General features: G+C 38.3%; 1 protein-coding gene across 2 annotated transcripts in view; it reads left to right on the plus strand.

The window, feature by feature from the left end:
- The window catches only part of MN1 (MN1 proto-oncogene, transcriptional regulator), a 78,523-nt gene extending 62,995 nt beyond the window's left edge, over nucleotides 1–15,528 (plus strand). Inside the window, exons 2-3 of one of the 2 annotated variants that reach the window (XR_014225326.1) lie at nucleotides 2,498–2,602; nucleotides 14,896–15,022. Coding sequence is in view for 1 of the 2 variants with exons in the window: in XM_082259168.1 (XP_082115294.1) it covers nucleotides 14,896–15,080 (185 nt within the window). In the remaining variant the exon portion in view is untranslated. Of the gene's footprint in view, nucleotides 1–2,497; nucleotides 2,603–14,895 lie in introns of both variants that reach the window. The other variant, XM_082259168.1, reaches the window with a different exon arrangement.
- The last annotated feature ends 1,313 nt before the right edge of the window (nucleotides 15,529–16,841 follow it).

The raw sequence follows: 16,841 nt of genomic DNA on the forward strand, positions 1-16,841 counted from the left end.
ATGGTTGCCCTGGGTGCAATGGTTTATTGCAGGGATGGGGGCGCCTTGACCCTAACCCTAAGGAGTGGGGGGAGTGGTGCAGTTTGGCATTGTTGCCCTGGGCGCTGGATGACCTTGTCCCAGCACTGCTTGTCAATATTGCCTGCAGTTTCCTTGCTGCAGATATTTTCCAAATTCCTGATTTACAATGCTTTGTTCTGCACTGTAAGGAGGCGACCATCTTGGTAGATAAACATGGCTTTACTTCCCCATGTCAGAGCTGCGCCCCTGGTGATGACTGATGGGGGAATGTTGACGATGCAGCAGGAGAGGTAGAGAAAACCCAGATCTATAGAATGAATAAAGTAGAAACAGGGTCATTTTACCAGATTTCCCAAGACTAGTAGGCAAAGACAGTGGTTTAGACATACAGCTGTGAGACTGAAGGCATAGGAGTGCCAAGGCATACTTACATGTCAGAAAGCGCATTGTGGAGGTGATTTACTATACTGGAGAGTGCAAAATCTGGTGCAGCTGTGCATGGTAGCCAATTAGCTTCTAACTTTAGCTTGTTCAATCAAGCTGTGACAAAGAAAACCTGGAAGGTGATTGGTTTATATGCAGAGCTACCCCAAATTTTGCACTCTCCAGTTTTAGTAAATCAACCCCTGTTTTTTTTTTTTTTTTTTTTAGGATAAATTTAAGACAAAAGGTGTTTATGCACAATTACCATTTTTATATGTTCCCTATAACATATGTTATCTATACCTTTGAATTCAGGCCCACTTTTAATCTACAGAAAAAATATTTTAGACAATTGAGTGCTTCCAACCTTGTGGCAACAGATTTGGGAAGATCCCTTCTGCCCCAGCATGAATATACCCCTGTGCACAGAGCCAGATCCATAAAGACATGGTTTGACGAGTTTGTTGTAAAGGAACTTGAGTAGCTTGCAGTAAGCCCTGACCTTAACCCTATGTAATACATTTGGGATGAGTTGGATCGCTGATTGCCAGTACTTGATACGTTGCATATTTCAACAGACACAATTTCAAAAACCTGTAGAAAGCCTTCCGAGATGAGTAAAGGATTTTATAAGCTCAAAAGAGGGCCGACTTCATATTAATGACCATGGTTTTCTTTTGGGATGCCGAACAAGCTTATATAGGTGTAATGATGGGGTGTTAACAAATGCTTGTTTTTATCCACTTACTTACTGGTCACTTATACCCCCTTCCTGACCAGGCCAATTTTTAGCTTTAGCGCTCTCACACTTTGAATGACAATTGCACAGTCATGCAACACTGTAGCCATATGAATTTTTTCATACAATTAGAGCCTTCTTTTGGTGGTATTTAATCACCACTGAGTTTTTATTTTAAGCAAAAAAAGACTGAACATTTTGAAAAAAAAAATGTTTTTAATATTTTGTTATAAAATTTTTCAAACAGGTGATTTTTCTCCTTCACTGATGGGCACTGATGAGGTGGCACTATTAGGCTGCACTGATGGGCACTGACAGGTGGAACTGATGGGCACTGATAGGTGGCACTGATGGGCACTGACAGGTGGTACTGATGGGCATGAGGGAAAAAAAGCCGATAGCTGGCTTCTGTTTACTTCATTAGTTTATAGCTGATCATGTGGTAAAGGGCCCGCTTTGATTGGCCCTTTACAACAATCAGTGATCAGCCGAGTCCCAAGGATTCGGCAATCACAGAGGGGAGCGTGGGAACAGGAGGATGTCCATGTACTCCCTCCTGGCATTTTAAGCCCGCGCTGTAGCCGTCTTTCAGCTATAGTGCGGGCACCAAGTAGTTAAAGCATCTTTACCAGAGAGTGTTGGTCTGGCACTTTAAGGTTGCTGAATTACTGTTGTGCTGAGAATACAGACCAGAATATAAGAATACCTCCTCCCTTCTCTTTTGACACTATAGTTTGATCGTTAATCTATAGGAGCAATTAAGCAAGTGCAAAACCACCACTGTTCTCTGATATTAGACAGCCAAGTTTGCTCTACAAACACTGTAGAATGTTTTGTAGACACTTGCCGTCTATGTAAATGATAAAAATCCATATTATCTTATTTTATAAAGCTGCATAGATATCTGCATTATGTAAAAAAAATGTTTACATGTGCATGATGTGGGGGTTAGGCGGCCTTTTTTATTTTATGTTATGCGAAAATGAACTGCGATATAGAAATCACACATTGATATCAGTTATCTTTTGAAAAAGTGTTTTGTGATTGGCAATTACACACATCCTCCTTGAGATAACCCCTAAAATGTACTTGCTAAAATGAAATGACTTTAAAGGGAAAAAGCCTTTATCAAAATGCCCACAGAGTTTCCTTGAACAGACAGATTAAAATATTACAACATCTGTATCTGCATCTCGATTTTACATCAGGAAAATATCTATGTGATAAGAATCTATGTTTGTAGTAGAAGTACGGTTATATATTTCATCCTGCTGTGCTGACTGGTAAAATTGATTGAACTCCTTTTAATTTTAGGGAAGAACATTTGCTAGGTTTCTGTGTAGCTGCTAGCTGGAGTTTGCTACTTCTGGGAATACAAATTACAAGGATGCCCTAAAGAGGATTGAGAGATATTTCAAGGTAACCTAAAATAAACAGGAATGAGACGATGTCGATGATATTGCTTACAGCATCTGAATCTCTAATTGTTCTGCTAGCTTCCCGTGTATGATAGACATTTCTGCTCATGTTTGTGTGCCTCTTCTTTGGTTTTATAACCAGAAACTGAAATGGCAGTACCTCTACTGATTTTCATATCCAGTAGAACTATAGGCTAACAGAAACCTAAGGTGCACCCAACCCAAGGGCATAGACAGCTACATAGGGCCAATGAGGCCCTATTTGAAGCCTATGTGTCTGCAGTTAGCCACTTCTGCTGGGGTTTGTTGGCTTTTGGTGATTTATAATTAAATTTTACCCATTTGGGATGTTGGATAGATATTGTAAGCTTACAGTGTGTATGTGGAGGGCTCCATATTCTACAATTTTATAATTCTTTAAAGGGAATTATGTCATCACACCGAATGTGATAACACCGTTTTTTCGAACCTTGTTTCATCAGCTGGACCCAGGACATTCCCATACCAGGATCTTGGTCATTCATGGCATACCATAGCTTATATAATGACTCTTTGTTGAAACGGATTGTTTTATATAATCTTCCATCTTGTCTATACCTAGAAAACCATTGTGTTTTATTTGCGATGAATAGATGGACACTAATGCATGCTTGTCAAATTACTTTACGTTGCACCACTAGTGTCCCCATTGCTTTAGAAGTTCTTGTCCACCCCAACTGGCCACAAAAGCAGCATACTATGTACCACTGTGAGCAGTATATGGTCTCATCATCACCATTTATTAGGTTTTACCTCCAATATGTGCATTGTCAATTTGTCCTTGGTAATGTGCCTCCAGTTTTAAAGAATGAGTGCAAGACATGCTCAATTCCTACTCACAAACTAAAATAGAGTTGTACCCATGTTTATGTAATTTACGGTATATGTTTTCAGCTCTAGAAAAAAAAACTAGCATACCCAGAATATGAAGTAACCAAGAGGTTAATATATAAAATTGTTCTCTTGGCTGGCTGTATGTGTGATTCAAGGTCTATGACTGATGCTTGTTGCTTTGATTAAAGTACCTCGATAAGCAGTGTATGTCAGTATACAGAGGTATATAGTGCATCTCGCTAGTGACTGAGGAAATAGCTGTAGCCTTTTTTTTCTTTTTCCTGTTAAGCCATCCTACATCATGACGATCAATAATCTATACTGTAATGTTCATTATGTAATGCTTTTACAGAGGGAATCCTGGCCATATACACTGTCAGGATTTATTTGTGATCACCAGCTTGCTTGATAGCCACATCTGCTAGAAACCTGTTACTCTACTCTTCGATAAATCACATCAGCAATGATTTTCTGTCATGTTATGGAAAATGAAAATACTTGTGCAATTTTTTTTTTTTTTTTTTTTAGAACTCAAGCAGACCTTTAGAAATGAAAGCACATGTTGCTGAATTGAATTGAATTAATCCATGTTCTGTATTGTTTTATGTAGTGTTTTCAGCAATGCATATATCACATCCCTAAATGGTTGCAGCATATACTGTAAAGTGCAGGACCTAGCATCAGCTGAATTGGCTGTTTTTATCCTAATCAATGAAATTAAGCTAAACTCCAGGCAGATAAATACCATGTAATGTAGTTATATATTAATTTGAAATTAATTAAATGTAATCTTACATTCAGGTAGCATACGTACCTGATTCTTGATATCAGTCTCATCTCCTGCGCGGCAACACTCAGACTGGGAGACAAAAGCTGAAAGCACTAGGAGCCAATCAGGCCCCACTCCATGCACATGTACCTAAATTGATAGAAAGAGAAATGAGATTAATCAGATTTGATGACTAGTCAGTGTTGACGCTCCTTTATTGTCCAGTCAGAAGGCTTTGAGTAGTGAGGTGATACCTCACTGAAAGCGTAACTAAGCAAATTTCTTTCCTGCAACGCAGACAGTGCTGATAATGGGAACCCTCCTGCCAGGCTATCGCCTTCTCCCAACAGGGGGCAGGGGAGGGCAGGGGAAGCCTTCCCCGCTGGGAGAAGACAGTGATTATCGCTAGCGGCTAGAGCAGGGGTGTCCAAACTATGGCCCTCCAGCTGTTCAGGAACCACAATTCCCATGAGGCATGGTAAATCTCTGACATTCACAGACATAACTAGGCATGATGGGAATTGTAGTTCCTGAACAGCTGGCGGGCCATAGGGTGGACATAGCAGGGCTAGAGCAACCGCTAGCGATAATCGTGAGAGAATCCAGCAGGTTGGCTGTACTCAAGTTCGATCAAATAGCTTGGCACATTCAGCCTGCCCATTAACGGTTTAAATCTTGACTGGTTTTAGCCGAGATTCGAACTGTGTATGGCCAGCCTCACCCAACCAATTTAACAGTTTCCCAAACCAGACATGCCTTAAATGATAACTGTCACAGTTGCTTGTGTTCTTAACTCAACTGCCAAGTCAACAAAGAACTTTTGTCATAGCTGATAAAATGTGCAATGAAGATCAGAGGCTAAGAAGGCAGCTTCCTTGGCTGTTAAACATTGGGGGGGGGGTTTAGTTCTACTGTAACTCAAACAGGGAAAGCGCTTTCACCCCAGGTGACACCTCATGACCAGGATGTACAGAGGTGTATGGTTCACGTAAGTGGCTGGATGTGTATTTTATTTCACTTTTTAGCAGTTTTCCTTGAATTCAACTTTAGGCCTTGTTTTATTCTTCATTTATTACTTTTTCAGAATCCATCTTAATTTTCTACCATTTTTATTTACCAATTTGCCATGTCCACCATGCCCACATTGATAATTGCAAGCCGATCATTTAATGTATTATTCTTTTTAGCATAGTTGATGTTGGTCTTTTTATTGGGCATGATTAAATTCAATCTAGTCATAGATGGGTTTTGACCAAAAGAACAAAGGGCAGGGTAACATTTATCTGTCCTCTGTTGCACCAGGATCAATGGATGGAAGTTGGTACATTTGCTGAGATTTTCCATTAATTTGGAAAATATCTTTCTGCAATAAATGGTGTCCCCATAAATGGTTTGAATATCATCCAAATATTATATCAGTCTTTGGATTGTAGTCTGAATCAGACTGTTTACTTCCCCTTCACATTGCCTAAATTAGCAAGATGTATATGTTTGGAAAGGAATCCAAAAATGCAACTGTGGATTGTACGACGAGCCATGGAAGTCTCTAAACAACCGTATAACCCCTCAGGTGCGGTTATCATGCAGCTGGGTTTGATATCTGATCGTTGCTAGGGCTGATTGTCAGTTTGCGGTGTTGCTTTCCATACAAAAAGAGATTCTAAGCAAGTTAGGATACTTTAAAGAAAAACACCAACTATTTCTGTTTCAGGATAATAAATACTGTGAGATAGAATTCAAGAACTCTGTTGAAATGTTGTCTAATTTAAGCCAATCACCTTTCATCAATATAGGGAAGTCAGAAAAATAAAAAAGGACATTTTTGCACTGTGCACACTACTGTTTGCTTTTGTAATTATGCACTATAGAATATGCATATTGTACTGTTTTAGAAAATGAAACCATTAAGGAAAACTTTGAGAATAGGGTAGCAGTATTTTGTTAATTATTAAAAATGTAATTTAGTTACATTAATGAAAGATGAAGCCTGGTTGGTTGGTGGTAGTAGTAACAGCTACACCCCTTGTATTATTTTCAACTTGGTCTGATTTCTATAAAACGGGAACAAAAAGTGAAGCAGCTAACCAAAGCAGCTACAATAGTCCTGTATCCTTTTTACAGAAAATAAAAGAAGAAACTGATGGATTGCTACTGGCAAGAACCCTGTTATGTTCAGATTTTATTAAAAAAAAAAAAAAGGACAATCTATAGTATGCTGCACACATGTACAGTAGAGTAGTATGCATTAACATAACACTCTGTGTGTGTGTGTGTGTGTGTATATATACAGTAACTACTGTATATTGCACATACATGTAAATTTAGCAAAGCTTTTACAAGCTTTCAAAGGCCTTCCTTAAAATAAAAAAAGTCTGGCTTTTTGATACATGTAGACGGAAACGTATCTGCCGAAACCAATATGTCATGCTGTCATGTTGTAGATTTGTCAAAGAGAAAAAAAAAAATGTAACCTGTCCTAAGGCAATGGAAATTGTGTTACGACTGTCCTTTGATTCATTCTTGGTAATGTAAGTAAGCCTTGTAAATAAACTAAACCGAGATGCGAAGGCTAACTCTGTTAATTGTTATACGAGACAAGGTCGGTTCCCAATAAACCAGCCTGGATATATGATCCAAATAAACTGATGTTGCCTTTACAAGATCGCTAGCAGAGTGATTCACGCTTGGTTGCCTATCGGGGATGGCTGTTGCACACTGGACTCACGCTGTGTGAGGGTATGGGCAGCCAAGGAGCAGTAGCTGACGGTTTGTCAGAGCCTTTGAAGAAGTGTAAGGGACGAGCCTCCAGGCCAGTAGCCTTTCTAAGGATCCTCACCTCCTGTTTGTCACTTTAATCTCGCCAGCAAGCTGAAAGAGGGGAGCTGATTCTTCACCAGACCTTTAAAAGGCTGCACTCTTTCCATTGTCCACTCCTTTGATTGTGATAAAATGTGACAAAAACAGCACACAAAGCCTAACAAAATGTGTAGACTTTGCTATTATGCACTGTATGGAAACTTTAGTTACTTGATATTAGCTCTGCAATCATACAATATATTATATGTGTGTGTGTATATATGTATATATATATATATATATATATATATATATATATATATATATATATTGAGGTCATCATGTGGTCATATCCTCTTATCCATACATTTTACCCCACATAACGCGTTTTGTTATTTTTCGAATATTGATATATATATTCTTGCTGCGCAAACTGTTGCCGCTGTATAGATCCTGTATTGTAATAATAATAATAATATTCTTTATGAACACTAGAATGCTACTTGGTCACGTTTAAGTCTATTGTTGCACATTATATCAATAATACTAGCCTGTCTAACTCTCAGAATAGAAAATCCATGCCTGCCTCCTCCCCCCCCAGTGATCAGGCGCTGCTCTTTTTGTTCCATCTTTTATCCAACATGCATATCCACTGTTTAGAATAAGTCAGACAATATTCCCATAGCACTGAAGACTGGGAGAACTTAGGACCTGGCTGGAAGTCTTCACCCAAGGTCGTTTTTGGTAGCTTTATTTGTAGTGTATGTGTCATCCAAACTTTTTTTTTTTTTTTTAGGATCAGTACCCCTGTCAAGTTTTATTGGGCTTGTATCCCCACTAGGTGTTCACCCTCTCTATTTGTCCTGGTGACCAGCGTCACTGGAAAAGAAAGTAGTTGAAAATTCAAGCAGTTATGGCATGTACACACCAGGGGAGAATATACTAAAACTGGAGAGTACAAATTCTGGTGCAATTCTGCAGAGAAACCAATCAGCTTCCAGGTTTTATTGTCAAAGCTTAATTGAACAAGCTGAAGAAAGAAGCTGATTGGCTACCATGCACAGCTGCACCAGATTCTGAGTGCTCCAGTTTTATTAAATCATCCCCACCACGTTTGTTTAGCTGCATTTTTTTGCACACCACAACACATTTATGGTGTGAACAGGACACATAGAAAACAGTTGTTTTTCTGTGCCCTGTTGATGCCATACATGCACGGTGGTGTGCAGAAAAAATGCAGCTCAACGTACTTGGTGCGAACCAACCCTTAGAATTTTCACCAGAACAAGAGTTAAATGGGAAATCTTCAAATGGGTGTTGTAAAACACTTCCCGAATGTGGGATATGTCCTACCATGGTTTTTAAATATGTCTTGACTGCATGTGTCTTATAATTTAATTTTTGTTATTTATGGATTGCAGTATATGGTTTTTAAAAGTGTTTTTTTTTTTTGTTTTGTTTTTTGGGTATGTTGAGTAGTTAATATTGCAAAAGGTTCAGTCCATACTTCAGATTTTTTTTGTTTGTAGGTTCTGGATTTGTGTTGGTGACAACTGTTTAACCTCCCTGGCGGTATGATTATGTCAGGAATTACATACCAAAAGCGGTACAATTCTTTTCATGGAAATTTGGCGTTATGTATTATAGGCCTACAATTCTTAGTAATTACTGACTTAAACCTGACCAAAACAAGACTCTAGTAGACATCCCAGATGTGATAAATTTGAAACACAAACACGTGAATTATAATCAAATCAATAATATTATTTTATTATTTAATATATAATATATATAATAAAATTATATTATTGATTAGATTATAATTCATGCATTATATATTATATATAGATATATGTGTGTGTGTGTATATATATATATATAATATATAACGCATGAATTATAATTGAATCAATAATATAATTTTATATATATATATGTGTGTGTGTGCATATATATATATATATATATATATATATATATATATACCAGTATATATATATATATATATATATATATATATATGCATATATATATGCATATATATATATGCATATATATATATATATAATATAAAATGTGTTTTGTGTTTTGTGCAACGTTTTTTTTTTTTTTTTTTTTAATTTCCCTCCCTAGTTTCGCTCCCATGCAGCATTGCTGCTGCAGGGAACGGAACTAGGAAGTGATCAGACCAACGGAGGACGGAGGAGCGGCGGGACTCTCGGCTGGCGATCTCAGCAATGAGAGATCATCGCTGGATCGCCAGGATAAGGTAAGAGAACACCGCTGCGCTCTCTGCAATCCACCCCGAGCGTGACTCGGGGGTTACCGTTCCTGATATGAAAAATCAACCCCGAGTCACGCTCGGGATTACCGCCAAGGAGGTTAAGTAATTCTTCTCACTTTGGAAAGATTTTCTCTCCTCCCGTTGCATATCTGGAAAGTGCATGGAAATCTCTTCAACAAGATACAAACAGCAGAAAGTAAACTGAGTTTGCTACTGTATCAAAAAAAAAAAAGTATTGATTTTGCATATACATTTAAGTAAACCTGTAATTAGAGCCAGACCTTCTTCTAAAAATGGTAAGTGCTCCACCTTCAGTATTTTCAATAACTAAAATTAGCATGTAGCTCATTATCATCAGCATTTCAGCCAGGGACCTAGTATTTTCAGCAAAGTCAACCTCTTTTTTTTTTTTTTGCCAAAATTGTTTTTTTTTTGCAAACAATTTTATTTAAATTTGTAAATGCAAGACATACAGAAACATCTTTAGAACAAGGTCGTAACAAAGTACAAGTTCAAAAACAGATCTAACAGACATTACCATGCTATAACCTGTCTGGACAGTAAGTGATAAGAAGAGAGGAGGACAGGGCTGTGGAGAGTGAAGAGGCCTCAAACGGAGAGAGTCAGGGCGGTCAGGGCAGGTCCTATGGTAGACCCATATCCTGGATGCATGGCATCCCGGAACGGGGAAGGAAGAGTCGTCAGATTATTGTGTTAAAGAATCTGGGTGTGTAGATAGGACAAAGGGTGCTTGGCAAGTGTGCACCCAGCAGGAACGGGAAAGGGAGGGACTAGGAAGGACAAATGGAGGTAGGGAAAGAAGGAAGGGAAGAGGGGCAAGGGGGAAAGAAGAAAGGGAGGAGAGAAAATGTAATGGGGATGGCTGAGGAAATTATTTTATTATGAATGTCTGGAGTTCATACCACCTGCGATCCCATGGAACTTGTCTATTCAAGACACAGTTCTTCTTCTGTGTAAAGGGGGGGGGGTGTGTTCCTTTCCTCCAATCAGCTCTCACACACTGTTACTGCAGCCTCTCCACCCTCTGCTCTGTGCTCCTGACAGATGCAGAAAGACTTTTAACATGATCTACCCGTTTTAAAGGGTGTAGGGAAGAGAAGACAACAGATAAACAAATAAAACCTATGTGGGAGGATTTGTTTCATCTCTGTGTATCATCTGAGGCTGGTCACTTTACTGGATATATGTGAAGGGTTACAATCACTTTAAGACAAAGCAAGGGTATTCATAAATAAACACACACATGTACGCACTACCCATGACATCTGTCTATTTGAATAGTGAAGATAAGTCTCTTTTACACAGTAGAGTTGATTGACTAAAGAAGCAGACCCTGTTCAGTAAGCTTAGTTGCTATGGTTAAGCAGTGATCACTTTTAATACCTGATCATGTGCAAGGAATTAAAAAAAATGATTTTTGCATGCACATGATTAAATTATCGACCACTCCAATGTATTTACTAAATGAACATTCACTGTGCTTTGCTCATTTTCTACCTGATTGGGGGGGGGGGGGGGGCTGTAGAACAAGAAATAATTCTAGACATGATTGTTCTCAGTAAAGGAATATGTTTGCTGTGTAGATATAATATTTAGGATTATAATTTTGCAGAATAATTCATAGAACATATGACTTTTTGACCTCATATGTTTCTGAAGAAAACAAAAGCTAAACAACAATAGGTTAACCATATTCCTCCAAATTTACTGTATGTTTTTTTTTCAAAGAAATAAGGTATTTTCCCTTTTTTTGACGTGGCAATATAATCACATAAGTTCATCTTGTTAAGCAAAATATGACTGAAGTACACTTCCCAAGCTTTTTCTGGAATCCTTATTTCACTGAGTTCATTGGAGCAGAAAAGCAGAAGTACTTATGCTATCTCTCACTGTAAACCTGTTATCTCGGGCCTCCCTTCCCTTTTGCAGTTCCATGCTACATTACATGCCATGCATATTTAAAAGATGCCGTAAAATGAATTTATCACTGCTGCCTCAGAGATAACAAATGCTTTAAACTTACATATACATTAACTGTTTAATGGCACGAAGCAGTGACCCCTTTTTTTCTAGGGTAATGCTTTGATTTTATTAACCTCTTTTCCTCCAGGCGGAATTTCATAATATAACAGAACAATTTCCCAATTGCTGTGCTGTGTATGTTATTTTTTTAAAATAAAATAGGTATGGTTGTGGCTGTATATTTCAATAAAATGATTGCGCCGTGTCATCACTGTTGTCACCCATGGTAGCCAGTAAGATATCATAGCAATGCTCTGTTGTTGGGGGGGGTGGGGCAGACCCAGGCCCAGACCCAGTCCCAGGCCCCACTGCAAACCTTTGCCTTTTCTCCAGCCTGGGGTTCAGCTATATATATCAGATATAGCAATTGATTAATACAAAGGATTCAGCCTAATTCACTTACTTAGGTGTAATTGGTGTATATTTCTAATTGTAGATAGTTTTACTTTTGCAACTTTTTTGGATATGTCATGATTGTTAGGGGAAATGATGTCTAAGCTGCAAATAATCTGAGAGTTTGAAACATTTTGTTATTGAGATAAGCTTATAAAGTACTGAATTGCTGAATACCCTGATGAGGGTTGTGTTAAGTGAAGGGGGTAGAGTGAAGGACTGATAAATTCTTTCCAAATGATCTGATTTCCCCTTTCTTGTGTATTTCCAGTTTAAAGTGAATTGACTTTATGGAAAGCAAGAACACAGTGATGTTGGTTTGACTGAAGTATATCCTCCTGTTTTGAATTATATTGCAACAATACTGTCTGCCCTCCTCATATTGTAAAGCGCTGCGTAAACTGTTGGCGCTATATAAATCCTGTATAATAATAATGTAGCTTTTAGGTTTATGCTACCACTGCTGAGATATCAGCAGTGGAAAACTAGCTGTGTTGTCACCTTTATTTGAATCTCTATGGAAAAGGCTGCATAGACGCTGTGTAAGGTTTAAGCACGGTACCTGGTTGCTGCAGATAATCATTTAATTAGAAATGTGCCCAGAGCAAATCTGGGCATTGATTGATTCCACCGAAATAGGTTAGCTTATCTAACTAGTAAAGAGGAGAGAACTTTTAAAAATATGCATCCCCTGAAGATTTGCCCAACCTAGACCTTTTTCCCAACATATTTTATTTTTTCAGTTTTTGTTTTTAATACTCAAAAATCACCCCTTCCTTTGCCCCTTGCCAGCTTAGTATAGTAGTCATATTCTTTAAAGCAGAACTTTACCTAAAAAGGGAAGTTCCGCTCACCCTCCTGCTTCCCCAGTCCTCTCATTGTTACCTTTTTTTTTGGGGGGGGGGGGTGGGGCTTGTACTTATTAATGACAGGTTCCAACACCTGCTCCCGCCTAGAAAGTTACCACCTGAAACCTTCCCGGAAAACACTTCACATGTCCCAGGAGACTGTGGGGCCATTGAGAAAGTGCGGCATGTCTAATGCGTGCGCAGTAGGAAGCTGGCTGTGAAACAGCAGGAAGTCACAACCAGCTTCCTACAAGCAAGATTGGACTTGAAGACCAGGGAAGAACCGGCCCGGGTGATGAAAGCACGGGATCCCTGGGCAGGTAAGTATCTGTGTATTGAAAGTCAGTAGCTTCAGTATTTGTTGCTGCTGACTTTTATTTTTTTATAACTGATCAGAACTCCTCCTTAATATCCTGCTCATATATGTAAATGACTACCAACTGGCTGAGGATGGTCACCAGGCTCTTCTTCAAAAAGGAATGAGGAAGCAACTTATTTACTCTGTAAAAATAGATGCTTCCACTGCCCCTTGTGAACTGCTATGGGGGCACTTTTCTGTACCAATTCTGCTTTTCAGTAAAAAGGCAATGGTTGGAATTTTGGAAACAAAAGATTCCTATGCCTTACAGTGTAACTTCCCCGCTGCAACTGAATAAATCTCTGTACAGATATATTGTGATAACTAGTCCATGGGATTCCAGTAGATTACCCCAGTTTGCTAACCATATTGTGATTCCTAATTTTTTCAATTGTTCAATAGGAAGCATTGTGATTACAAATGATTTCTTCGCAACCGTGCCATGTGTTGTTAAAATAATTAGTGTGAACTGTTGCAAAATTATTTTCTAGTGAAAGTGAATGAGATGTTGTTAGCTTGCCAATTTAGGGGAAAGTAAGGCCTCATTTAGACGGGCTTTGAAGTTTAAACATCCATTAACGCACTTATTGTGTGAAGACGTCTTTTTGATGCTTTTATGACACGTTTTTAACGCGTTTAGGTTGCTTTTCTAGACGCCTCTTCTGTGTTTATTTTCTTTTATATGCATCTAAAACTTGCTGTAAACACCACAGGGGCATTTGCGGGGCATTTATGGTGTGTTTGCAGCGAATTTACATTTAAATCATTAAAAGTGTTTGGGGACTGGTAAAGCCAGTAAAATGACATGTCAGATCAATTTTGATGTGACGCAACGTGATCATGTGAGCAACACTGGTCGCTGCAATGCACATCATTTTGACAAGTGTTCGAGGAGCTTCAAAAATGCCAATGAAAAGCCTGCTTTTGACACTAGTGTAAACTTAAGCCTGCCATAGACAGTTAGAATCTCAGCCGGTTGAGCAGGAATTGGCCGGGATTCGAACCATGTATGAGCATGCTGAATGTACCCAGGTTGATTGATCGATCAACTTGGGTAAAACCAGCCTGCCAGATTTTACATGCGATTATTGCTAGCAGCTGTTATAGCCGCTAGCAATAATCACTCTCTTGGCAGTGATTGGAGGGATTCCCCTCACAACCCGTGGTTGGAGGAAAGAAATTTGCTCCCTCTATGGCCAGCCTTAGCCTAACACTGAATCCAGATATTTATATTTAGCAATCCTTGTTGCCTCCCCACCCCTTCGAGCATGTGACCCTCCCTCACATGATACCACTCAGGCCTGAGTGGCCAGTTGCCAGGCCCCAACACTACCATGAAGTACACTACCACGGTTGGAGCAATGATGTCATCAACCCATGTAAGTTCTGACCCCAGAGCTTACTCGGGGGGGGGGGATTTCTGCAGTGGCGAGGTGCCATGGATTTATGAGTATACCTGGTTGGGGGGGCTTTCACTTATTTACTCTTTGAACCAACAAAATATATACTAAGCTTGACTACTTAACAAATCGCTAATTAAAATGAGGGTAGCAACATGAACACTGACATGTAACTAGATGGAGAAGATTCTGAAATGACAGCATCAGTTTTATTGTATCTTTTGCTGAAGATTTTAATTTTCTCAGCGGAATAAAAAAAAGTAGTGTGTGGGTTTATACATAAAAGGTTCAAAGAAAGCCAAACAAAAATAAAATCCTGTTTTCTTTTATATAATCACTTTATAATGATGATTGAATACGAAGGTCAGCAGATCCATTTATTTTGTTTGTATGACCGCTGACGATCATTGTCTAACTAATAATATGAAGGAGGTGAAAGCAGTATATTGAAAATTGTTTTTCAAGAGCTACATATTTATCACAGTGCATTGAAGGAGTTGCTAATTTTTTGTCTCATTGTTTCCCTACAGCCCACGATCTTCCCCAGAACAAGACCTCAGCAGCGGCACAGAATGGGAGCCATTTGCAGTGCCTATCAGTTCACTGCACAGATGACATTGGGGAGTCAAAGGGTAGGACTCCTGTACCCACATGGAGATCACTTCATTCTGACATTTCCAATAGATTTGGAACTTTCGTGGCTGCCCTGACTTGAAAAATGAAACAAAATGAACTTTTTCATTTTTTTTTTTTTTTTTTTGGTTCATTTTCCTAAGAGGCCGCTAATAATAGGTGGACTAATATTTTTTTTTAGGTTGGTACCTGCTTAGTGGCTTTTGGACTTGGAAGGGTTAGTTTGAAATAAACCTCATATTTTTGAAACTTGCCACAGTATGATACCAGTGTTAATTCTTCATCATCCAGCACATATACTTTTTACTTTAAGACATTTCCCTGTAAAGTTGACTTCTGGTTTATCTGGGCTAGAGAAGGGCTTTTGTATGTTAAACATGTATATGTATTTTCTTTACTGCTTTTGTTCATGCTACATAAAGATATTATTTCTAGTAAAAAAAAAAAAAAAGAGAGAGAAAAACAAAAACTTTTCTGCAAAAGAAGGTTGATGTTTCCTATTAAAATGTCATATTGTATTTGACCATGGCTGATTTAAAGAAAGGGAAGCTGAATATTGAAATGTTTTCTGTTATCCACATTTAATCAATGAGGCTTTTATTTATTTTTGTTTTGGTTTGTTTGATTGGTGACCTAAAATGGATATTTACAGCTATTTTGCACATAGAAATGTATGTCTTTTTTTTATACATCATATTGTTGGAAATTGTTTGCAAAATAAATGAAGAGACATGTAAGGTATGTCTCCATGGATATCATGGCTCATGATCTCTGACTTGTGATTGGTCAAGTTGCCATGACAGCACAGGCTAAATATTTGAGCAGGCATATTCAATAAGGCAGTGGCAATGTTCAAAGAGCAGTAACCCATAGCAACCATTGAAAAAGTCTTAATCTTGCCGACTTCAGTAACTGAAATGCTATGAGCAAATGCACTTTGAACGTCATCATTGTTTTTCATACTGCTTTATTAAAAAAGCCCGATGCAAAGGTACATTAATGCTGAGCTCATCAAGGTCTAAATTCAGGTCATAGGGTGGTTTATTGCAGAAACAATATTTGGCAACTGTTAAAATATTTACATCAATTTGATTTTTTTTTTCGTGGAATTTATTGTGCAGATCTGTACAGTGTTCTTATTTTGGGAATTTCATAAATTAAATGAAGTTACATGTTTCAGTTATTTGGTAATATGGTGAGTTTACTTCTTTCCTTGATTAACAAACTTCACAATCTACTAGACAATATATACTGAATGTTTAATTTGTGACACCAGAGGTGGACATACACATATAAGATCTGGGCATTTTGTCTACTTTTCCTGATTTTAATGTTGCAGTCCTAGTTTGTGGTCCAGGGAGGCTCCAAACCATGGTTGGGTGGATCTGGCAGGGTTTGTGCATCCATTTATCTAAATGTAAGACTTTAAAAATGTGAAAGGTATGAACTAGGTTATTGTCATGGACAGCTTTATATTATATATATATTGCCCTCATTATAAACAATTCAGTTTATAAACCTTGTACTTCTACTCAAAAGTGTTCCTTTAGAGAGAAGATTAACCTAATCTTGTGTCTCTATACTTTCCCAGACCGTGGTAGACATCCCTTGAAAAACCTTCTCAGTTGATTTGCCAATTATGAATTTCCCTACCAATTGCTATGGCTTTTCTCCAAGATAGGCTGGCACCAGGGATATCTGCACATAGCTCTTCTTCCCATAACAACAAATATGCACATTTGCTTATTTTTTTTATTATGAAAGATTATTCAATGGCTGGATCCAACATGTACTGCATACATTACTGCCATATGCCAGTTATACCCATAATATTTTTCTAGTT

This window comes from Pelophylax lessonae (genome assembly GCF_965119305.1).
Source record: "Pelophylax lessonae genome assembly, chromosome: 1".
Lineage (NCBI taxonomy): Eukaryota > Metazoa > Chordata > Amphibia > Anura > Ranidae > Pelophylax > Pelophylax lessonae.